At 43.2% G+C, this 10,658-nt stretch overlaps 1 protein-coding gene across 1 annotated transcript; it reads right to left on the bottom strand.

Annotated features, from left to right (window-relative positions):
* Positions 1–7,012: 7,012 nt before the first annotated feature.
* EEF1A1 (eukaryotic translation elongation factor 1 alpha 1) lies at positions 7,013–9,440 on the bottom strand. Its single transcript, XM_006902880.1, has 7 exons — positions 9,260–9,440; positions 8,866–9,045; positions 8,424–8,720; positions 8,190–8,340; positions 7,842–8,098; positions 7,518–7,752; positions 7,013–7,427 (listed from the first exon to the last, which is right to left on the bottom strand). Exons 1-7 carry the CDS (start codon positions 9,401–9,403, stop codon positions 7,303–7,305), a joined length of 1,389 nt encoding a protein of 462 aa, XP_006902942.1. The 5' UTR covers positions 9,404–9,440; the 3' UTR covers positions 7,013–7,302.
* Between the last annotated feature and the right edge of the window lie 1,218 nt (positions 9,441–10,658).

Genomic DNA, 10,658 nt, shown 5'->3' with positions numbered 1-10,658 from the left:
GAAAAGCACTACTTCCTACTGGGAAATTCAAGTGTATTTGTGCATTCCTAAAAGTAAAAATGTTAATAAAAAACTTAAAAAAAAAATTTTTTTATGGGAAGAAAAATTTGTATTTAGAATTAGCCAGCTGGACTCAAGTTTAGATGTTCCCAATTTTGTTGGCAACATCCAAAGCATCATATGTTCAAGTTGAACATAGGCCTTCTCTCCATCAGGCCTAATCAAAGTGTTGGCCTTAGCCACAACAATGTCATAGAGCTTCTTTACATCTTGTTTAATTTGGTGCTTGTTGGCCTTGACATCCACAATGAACACAAGTGTGTTGTTATCTTCTATCTTCTTCATGGCTGACTCAGTGGTCAGGGGAAACTTGATGATGCAATTGTGGTCAAGCTTGTTTCTCCTGGGGGCGCTCTTCCGGGGGGGTATTTGGGCTGCCTTCAGAGTCTCAGCGTCTTAGGCCACCAGAAGGTGGGTGACGTGCGGATCTTCCTTTTTTGGCTGTGGATTCCCTTCAGGACTGCCTTCTTGGCCTTTGGCTTCAGTTTTGGGAGGGGCAGGGGCTTCCTTCTTTGCTTTCGGTGCCATCTTCCTATAAAAAACTTTTTAAAACATTTTACGTTTAATATATTAATCACTTTCTGTGTTTTAACCTTATATGTTTAACAACCTGTGAAGTAATGTAATTAACAGCAAGTTGCTTTTAAGCATGAGTCTTTGCTCTTTAGACTCTGAAAGTGACTTTCTATCACTTTCTCCCCCTTCTATGATACAAAAGTCCTCCACTGGATAAAAAGATTATACATCCCACAAATATGATGTAGAGTAGAAGAAGCCAGTTTCTCTGGATTTACAAATCAATCCCCACTCCCACCCATGGTAAATAGTCTATTTCATGTTAAGTATAATGCTGTCAGGCTTAATGAAGTAGTTATAGTTCCACTCAGTCTAATTTAACCTTTATCCAAAATTTAGAGAGTGTGACTTTTATTTTGTACAGTCCCCTCTGCAGATTTAAAATATTCACCATGTATTTGAAGAATGTTGATAGTTGTAGAGGGGCTTCAGACCTTTTGTTCATAAGATTGCTATGAGTCGTGCTTGACTCAAAGGCAATCAACAACAGCAACAACATTTGAAGGTAATTCCTTAATATTCGTTACGACTCCCTGGGTGAGGCTAACAGTCATCATACTCAGCTGCATAAAAGGTTGAAGTCCTTTTATGGACTTCAGAGGATGCATCAAAAGAGGATGGAATATACAGAATCATAGTACAAAAGAATTGGCTGATTTTTAATAATTTCACATGATAGTATATATATGATCAAGAACCAGTGATATTGGAGAACTCAGAGAACGAAATCAAGAAAGCAATGTCATTTACAAAAGCCAACCACTAATTGAGATACATGGGAGTGAACCTAACTAGAAACACAAAAGAACTATACAAAGAAAACTACAGAACATTTTTGTGAGACACAATAAAAGACCTAAATAAATGGAAAAATGTTCCCTGTTCATGGATAGGAAGACTCAATATTGTAAACATGACAACTCTACCAAAAGCAACCTATATGTTCAATACAATCCCAGTACAGATGCCAAATTCATTTTTCAAGGAGATTGAAAGGGAAATTGTCAAGTTTCTTTGGAGAGGAAAGAGAACCCGAATAAGCAAAGCACTTCTGAAAAGCAAAATTGAAGTGGGAAGCATAGCACTAGCTGACCTCAAAACCTACTACTCAGCAGTAGTAACCAAACAGCATGGTACTCCTACAATGACAGACACAAAGACCAGTGGAACAGATTTGAGAACCAGATTTCTCAGTCAAATAAAAATCCACTAAATCAAGTCCACAAAAAACAAATTTTTTACCTTGAATCTATTATACCTGAATTTAAAAACCGTCTCAAGAGCAGCTTTGAGGCCTTGGACAAAGAACAGATGAGCTGTAGGAGGATATCAAGAATATCAACTATAAACAACTATGAGATATCATCTCACCCCAGTCAAAATAGCAAAATTTAACAGAACATCAAGCAACAAATGCTGGCGAGGTTGTGGAGAAACTGGAACCCTGATTCACTGTTGGTGGGAGTGTAAAATGGTGCAACCCCTGTGGAAAGCAGTATGGCGCTTTCTCAAAAAATTGCAAATAGAGATACCATTTGGCCTAGCAATTCCATTACTGGGGATATACCCTGAAGAGACCATAGCTGACATCCAAGCAGATATATGCACACCCATGTTTATTGCAGCTTTGTTCACAATAGCAAGGAGTTGGAAACAACCTAAGTGCCCATCAACAAACGAATGGCTAGAGAAGCTGTGGTATATTCGCACAATGGAATACTATGCTGCATTGAAAAACAAGGAACTCATGCAATATTATTCAAAATGGTTGACTCTGGAGAACATTATGCTGAGTGAAATATCCCAGTCACAAAAGGACAAATATTACATGATGCCACTGTTGTAGAATGGGACTAACCTCGGGGTTGGGGAGAGACTGAGTAAGATGGGTTCAATAATGTATACTGCACTGAAACAGAGGAGGGAGAAAACTGTTTAAAAGAGATATATGACTAGGTATTTCTGTCATCACAGGAGTCTAGAGCGAGGGCTACATGGTGGAGGGGACCTGGGGGAGGGTTTGTAAAACAATGAAAGAATCTTTTCTTTTACTTTTCCATAATTTTTGGACTCATGTACTTATAACTTGTTAGTCAAATTTGTGTCTTCTAGGTTGCAACACCCCCATGATACATCTTCAAGGATATGAACATGTACGGCCAAGCACAATCAATAAGAGTGCATCTAAATGCCAAAATCAATCTCCATAATAGTCTATGTGTTTCCTACTGCCAAAGGGGCCCTTTAGAGTAGTGAGAGAAGATCTTCACCCTGAAACCCACAGCGTCCCTTTTCAGCAGGAAGTAGCTAAGAGAATACGCCATCCCCTTTTCCTTATGACTCAGGGTGAAGTCTCTCTCAGGGAGGAGTGATAGGGAATGGCAAAGTACACACCGACAAAGGAGATTAATCAGAACTGACTTTGACAAACACTGTGGCAATTGGACAATTAAAACAGACATTCGGATGGCGGGGAAGAAGAACAAACTGGGGAGGAGGGTAGAGAGAATGGTGCAGCAATGAAGGAATGAAAACCCAAAATCCCTGTAAATGTTCATTAAAAATTCATTAAATGTAAATCTATGGGCCTGCTACACATTGCCCAAGGTAAATAATTTTCATTTTAGTCATTTCAAGTATAACTTATTGGTCATCTGAGTTACAGCATAACCTCTACAAAACAAAGAACAAAATAAAATTCTCAAGGTTTTCTAGCAAATCCAAGGTCAACAATTTTCCAGAAGTCAGCTAATTAATTGTTTTTTGGGGGGGGGAAGTGTAATTTTTTCCTCTTCCAAATCACTGTATGTATTTTTAAGAGTTATGCTCTAATTATTGTCTTAGCCAATATGGAAGTCGCCAGAGACTGACAAATAACATGGAGGTGACTGATGCAGATGTTATGTGCTGTCGAGTTGCTTGCGACTCATAGCGACCCTATGTACAACAGCCCTAAACCCTGCTCTATCCTGTGCCAATCTCATTGCCTCTGACACATCCATCCCGATTACCCCAGTCACTGAATCAATCCACCTTATAGAGAGAGGGTCTTCCCCTCCTGCGCCGTCCCTCCACTCTGCCCAGCATGATGTCCCTCTCCAAAGACCTGTCTCTCCTTACAACATGTCCAATGCAGATGGTGCTAAATAAAAAAACCCCAAACTATAGGGTTGGATGTGAAAAGGAGCAGTGCAAGTGCTGTGAAAAGCAACGCCTGATTAGAACAGCAAATCTTTCAGTAGTATGGTTGGACCTTCTTAATCTTACACCTTAACCACTGGACCACCAGGGTGCTGTGGAGCTGACTCTAACTTAATTATCCAGTATGAATAGCTGGCCAGCCAGCCACGCACTAAATAACCACTGAGGGATTCTAGTAACTGAGTTTCTGCAGATGAATAGGCATGTCTTACTGCAAAATGATATTTCTAGAAACTCACTCCAAAATGTATTGCTTTTAATTAGTTCAGAAACAGTACAAGTCAAACTCAGATAAATGGTAGATTTAAAATGCTATTTTAGATTGTTCAGGAAACCCTGGTAGTGCAGTGGTTCAAGTACTGAGCTGCTGACCATAGGTTGACGGTGAGAATGTACGAGCCACTTCATGAGATGATGCTGTTTCTAATCTTGTAAAGGTTTACAGCCTTGCAAACCCTATGCGGCATCAAATCCCCAGCAGTGGTTTTGGGTTGTTAGCTGTGACTTCGAATTACCAGCAGGTGGTGCTCAAACCAGATTGTCCCTACAAACATGCACATCCGGCTCTTTGAGGAAATGACTAACTTGCAGTTTAACTGAACCTTTAGGCCAGTCTGGTTGTTCCTCGCTACTTCCTAGCCTTCACTTAGGTGGGAATCCATGACATCTTTGGGACGAGGTTGTAAATCCAGCAGCTGTATCACAGACACCCACTGCCTTCCAGTCTGACATAGCTCTGTTCAGTTTGCGAAGCTATGAATCTCATAGGTCAGCTGAGTCAGAACGACGGTTTTTGGGTCGCAATGAAGAGTTTTTTGTTTGGTTGTGTGGTTTTGGTTTTTGACACTAATTCCAGTTTGGTTTCCACGCAAAGCACTCTAGCTAGGACTGAATGACTGGGGAAAAGGAGCCTAATGTTAAAGCAAACATGGAAAACTAGGGCCAGGGTGTCTACAGCATTTGCTTTAAGACCTCATTTTTTAAAAATGAGGTTTTTCAGTTGGCCATTTAACTCAGTTGGCACGCTGTGAAGAGCCTCACCTTTCTCCTTTATCAAGGGATGGTGCACACTTTGTGAGAACAAATGGAAAGGAGCCCGAGCTGCTGGAACCTATTCCCTATGAATCATGGCATAATCAGGGTGAAATAAAGGTGTCTTATCTGGTAAAAAAAAAGGGATGGTGCATGATGTGGCACCATGGCGGTGCTTAGTCCCCTCCCATGGACAGTCCAACCTCCACTACTCTCAGCCCCGCCCACTAAAGTAACAGGATTCAGACCAGCTCACCAGATTAAGGTCTTTTTAATACTGGTTTACTTACCAAGTTTGTATACATTTTTCTTCACACCTGATCTTTCCCATTTCCTTTGCCCACCCATCAAATCATGCAACCCTATTAATAACGCCCCTCCATCAATACTCTTCCCCTTTAATCCCCAAACCTTTTACCAGTTTATGCGTTTATCCTTATGTGACAGAGTTCACTTTAAAATGCTCAAGTCCCTCCCAAGTGAGGTAATTTTAAAAAATCATTAGTACATGCTTGTGTGAATGTACCATAATTTCTGAGCATTTGTTGGTTAACTGGGCTGTTTTCATGTTCTTATGAAGAATGCTGCTACAATCATTTAGATCTCATCTTGTACTGATAAGCATTTCAAATGCATTTTGCATTAATTCAGCCTCAGGAGAGCTGACTTCACAACTTACTTTATTAATTTATTTAATTATTTAATTAATTTATTTAATTATGGTTTGGCAATTGCCTTTGAATGGGCTATCAATCAGTGTTCTGTAACCCTACATACTTACCAAAACCTTGCCCTTTCCTGTACCATGCTTAAGCCCATCGCAGTAGCCCAGCTCAGTTTTCCTGTTAACTCCTTTCCCCTAAGTATCTGAAGTTAATGCATTGATAGGTTGGAATAGCTTTGTACTGAATATTCAGTCCAGCTAGGCTCATTTCTAACCTGGCAGTTACCGGTGTCAGTTCACCTACAAGTCGGGTCTTGGGAGGTTTGGCAGAAGACCTTCTCAACCCAAATGTCCATCAAAGCAATAGGTTAAATTAGCTCATCCCAGCTAAGTATTCATGGCCTTCTCAAATGAGTTTGGATACTGCACACCCACCTTTCTCCTTCAGCCACAGGTGATTTATTAGCACAACTCCTTGAAGCCTAGGCACCAGAACTGATTACCACTGGGAATGGATGGGTCCCTTAACAACAATCATTAACCAATGATTGGCAAGTGGACAGTAACTCTCCAATGGGTCTCTCAAAGACTGTAAATATGCTTTAAAAAAATTTTTTGTGCATGTACATCAAATCAGATCTGACTGGTACAGGAGGAAATTGTCCCTCCTCTGGCAGAGCATTTGGTGGATTCAAACCGTGTACCTTTGGGATTGCAGTAGTTTCTTGCCACTAGGCCACCAGAGCTCCCCTGAAAGGCTGTAAATTTGAGGCTGACCTAAGCAGCAGGTTACGGATCCAACCTTGACTCCCTAGGCCTCAGCAGTCCCTACAGAAGCATAAAAATACAGATTTCCTGTGCTAATACATAAAATTTAGAGTGAATCTTGTTTGCAATCAGGTTTAAACACCAAAATAGCTTCCCTAATGTCATGGCATGCTTTGCCTTTAACTGCTCCACCTGGGAATATAGACTCAGATTTAGGTTCAGGTGCATAGCAAACAAGCAGCTCAGAGTAGTTTTCAACAATTTGGTAAACAGAAGTGACCGACCCACTTAGACCCAAATTGTAGATGTAGCTCAACATGTAACTATCAGAACACCTTTCACAAAAATCCAATAATTAGCTGAACTTTCTTCATCTAACTTTCCTGCAGCTGTCAAACCTACAATTAAATCATTAACACTAAACTTTTGCTCAAGAACTAGGTAAAGGATGTGCCTTTCCCTGTTACCCAGTTCTTTAGGGAATTTTTTGGTGACCTTTTTTTACATGAAACCAAATTCTGCATTACATAAACTTCTCAGAGCACCTTTTCTGTATTAGTATGTTCCAATTAATTTCACTCCCCAATCCTCTCCTTAAAACCTTAAATGTTCCCTTTTAAGATCATTTACAGGTTGAATTAACTACAGGAGCACTTTTTGCATCAAGTAGTTTCTGCAAAGTTTATGCATTGACCAAAAGACGACACAGGGTTCTCATTAAACTTGTTTTAATGGGTCTCAAAATTCTGCGACAAATTTTTGGTCAAGTTGTTTCCATTTAAAAAGTACTGATTTTAAAAACTAATAACTTAAAACTGCCACACGAAAAAGAAAACAAATGGTCCACAAAACATTCCTTTCCTTCTGAAGGTTTTACGATGCATTGTTATCATTAACCAGTCTTTTACTATTAAACTTAAATGGCCAATTAAGACAAACAGTTCTGAGACCGTTCTTCCACCACTGATTAAGACTGGGGTGGCAGGTGTTATGGGTAATATTCATTTAGCCTTCTGAGCTTTCTGAGCAGACTTGGTGACCTTGCCAGCTCCAGCAGCCTTCTTGTCCACTGCTTTGATGACACCCACAGCAACAGTCTGCCTCATGTCTCGGACAGCAAAACGACCTATGAAGTCAAAGTAATCATGAAACATGTATGTGGTTTCAAAAAGCAAAGACAACCATTTATATAATTTGCAAGAAAACTAATTCTTACCCAGAGGAGGGTAGTCAGAGAAGCTCTCCACACACATGGGCTTGCCAGGAACCATATCCACAATGGCAGCATCACCAGACTTCAGGAATTTGGGGCCATCTTCCAGCTTCTTACCAGAACGGCGATCAATCTTCTCTTTGAGCTCAGCAAACTTGCAAGCAATGTGAGCTGTGTGACAATCCAGCACAGGTGCATAACCAGCACTGATTTGGCCAGGATGGTTTAAGATGATCACCTTGAAATAGATTTAAGCATTTGAATCTGAGTTTGTTTCTGCAGTAACTGGTAACATCTAATAAAAAATTTCAAAACTGTAAACCTTACCTGAGCAGTGAAGCCAGCTGCTTCCATGGGTGGGTCATTTTTGCTGTCACCAGCCACGTTGCCACGTCGAACATCTTTCACAGAGACGTTCTTAACATTGAAGCCAACATTGTCACCAGGAAGAGCTTCACTCAAAGCTTCATGGTGCATTTCAACAGACTTTACTTCAGTGGTAACGTTGACTGGGGCAAATGTGACCACCATGCCAGGCTTGAGAACACCAGTCTCCACTCTGCCCACAGGGACAGTACCAATACCTAAAATTGTTAAGATACAGTATTATAGTTACATGACTTGCTTCTAATACTGTTATTTCACTCAAAACTAATACACCAATATTCAACTTACCACCAATCTTGTAGACATCTTGGAGAGGCAGACGCAGGGGCTTATCAGTTGGACGAGTTGGTGGCAGGATGCAATCCAAAGCTTCAAGCAGTGTAGTGCCACTGGCACTGCCATCTTTCCGGGTGACTTTCCATCCCTTGAACCAAGGCATCTAAAACACAAAGCTACCAATTAGTACTTAAAACATACACATCAAGCTACTTTCCATGTTAGACAGTCTTGAAAATCACTTACATTAGCACTTGGCTCCAGCATGTTGTCACCATTCCAACCAGAAATTGGCACAAAGGCTACTGTGTCAGGGTTGTAGCCAATTTTCTTGATGTAGGTGCTAACTTCCTTAACGATTTCCTCATATCTCTTCTGGCTGTAGGGTGGCTCGGTGGAATCCATTTTGTTAACACCAACAATCAGTTGCTTCACACCCAGTGTGTAAGCCAGAAGGGCATGCTCACGGGTCTGCCCATTCTTTGAAATACCAGCCTCAAATTCACCAACACCAGCAGCAACAATCAGGACAGCACAATCAGCCTTCAAAAAAAAAACAGTCTGGTTAAACCAAAGTTCTTGAAAAGTTTTGCACCACCCAAACCTAACCAATCTTCTAGGTAGAAAATAGGCCCAATAGCTAATAACTCAAAAATCTGGTTTCCTCCAGAGTATTAAAACTACAAACCTGTGATGTTCCTGTAATCATGTTTTTGATAAAGTCTCTGTGTCCTGGGGCATCAATGATGGTCACATAGTACTTGCTGGTCTCAAATTTCCACAGGGAGATATCAATGGTGATGCCACGCTCACGTTCAGCTTTCAGTTTATCCAAGACCCAGGCATATTTGAAGGAGCCCTTTCCCATCTGCAGTGATTGAAAATAACTTAGAATTTGATACTAGATAAAACTACTATGAATGTCTGAGCTTAATTTAAATTTAGCTACTAGGTCTCGCTTTACTACAATGTCTACGTTGCTTTACTGCCATTTTACAAATTACAGCGCTCAAACCTATTTTTACAACCTTACTAGCAATCTGCCACCAATTTTAGCTGTCCTTTACGTCTCTAGACGTTACCTCCGCAGCTTCCTTCTCGAATTTCTCAATGGTTCTCTTGTCGATCCCACCACATTTGTAGATCAGATGGCCAGTAGTGGTGGACTTGCCCGAATCTACGTGTCCAATGACGACGATGTTGATATGGGTCTTCTCCTTTCCCATTTTGGCTTAGGTATTGCGATGGTATTCACCAACACCTAAGCTTGGAAGGAAAAAAAGAATGAAGTAAGACCCATAATCAAGTAAGTCACTGACCGACAGGCTTAATGAAATCGACCCAGAGATCCAAGACCCAAAGGTCAAATTCCAGGAATTACAGTCAATCCCAGTCTCGCGTCTCCACCCACTGAACGTGGGGTGCCCACAGGGCAGGAGGGGCCGCAACGGGTGGGTGAGACCGGCGCCGGCCCCGCGCAGAGGCTCTTCCTTTGTGTGAGTCACCGTCGCTCCCGCCGCGTCCTCCATTTTGAGCTCCTGCAGGAGGACCGGGAGCGGCCATCTTTCTGCGCACGCAACTGGTGCCGGCAGGGGAGGCCGAGGCCCGGGCCGCGGGAGCCACGAGGCCCCCGCGATCGCCCGCCCGGGCGCGCGCTGTCCATGTGACAAGGGCACCGCCACCGCCCTGCGCGCCCGCCCCGAAACACCCCGAGCGCCGTCGAGGGGCTGCCCTACCGGGGCCGCGCCACCTCCAGGGGAGGCCTCGGCTAAGTGAGTACAGCAGCCGGGACCTACCGTCGAAAACCGGCCAGGCGCGGAAAGGCGGCCGGGTTCACACGCGGCGGCCCCGGCACCGCCCAGGCCAGGCCTGAACTCGAGCACGAGGCGACGGCTTATCAATAAAAGGGACCAGGCCTCGAACTCTCCCACCCCCTTAAAATCCAAAATTCAGGGTAAGAACCGCGTAAAGGAGATGGATGAAAGCGGCTGAAGGCACGTGAGGGCCACCGCCCGCCCCAGGAGGCCCGGCCTGCGGAAGTCCCAGCCAGCGCTCACCTGTACTCTGGCAACAAACCCGTTGCGAAAAAGAACGTTGAGCTCGACTGCCGCGCTTATATATCCTTCTCCCCCACCCCGGGCAGGGGGCGGGGCCAGCCTACGACAGCACTTCCCAGTTTACCCCGCGCCACCCCGCCAGGCACCCGCTCAATTGCCGTCCCTTCCCCCACCCTTCAGGGGCCTATGGCGATGAATGGCACACATCATCGCGCACATGCTCCGTAAAGGCTCTGACAGTGACGACAGGGAGTAGAGGGCGGGGTCGCCAAGATCTGGCATTTCTAAATTAGTGTGAGTTTAGCGACGGTCCCTGAGATTCCCAAAGGTAAAGTTGAGTTCCCCTTTTGTATGAATTGCAGTCACACAGGGTAGGGCGGCGAGGAACCACCCTGGAGAAGGTGTCCAGAATATTCCTTTGTCG

Source organism: Elephantulus edwardii, unplaced genomic scaffold (genome assembly GCF_000299155.1).
Source record: "Elephantulus edwardii isolate Elephantulus edwardi_28Jun2011 unplaced genomic scaffold, EleEdw1.0 scaffold00465, whole genome shotgun sequence".
NCBI lineage: Eukaryota > Metazoa > Chordata > Mammalia > Macroscelidea > Macroscelididae > Elephantulus > Elephantulus edwardii.
Note: the sequence above shows the minus strand (reverse complement) of the source record. Positions and strands in the feature narration are given on the sequence as shown.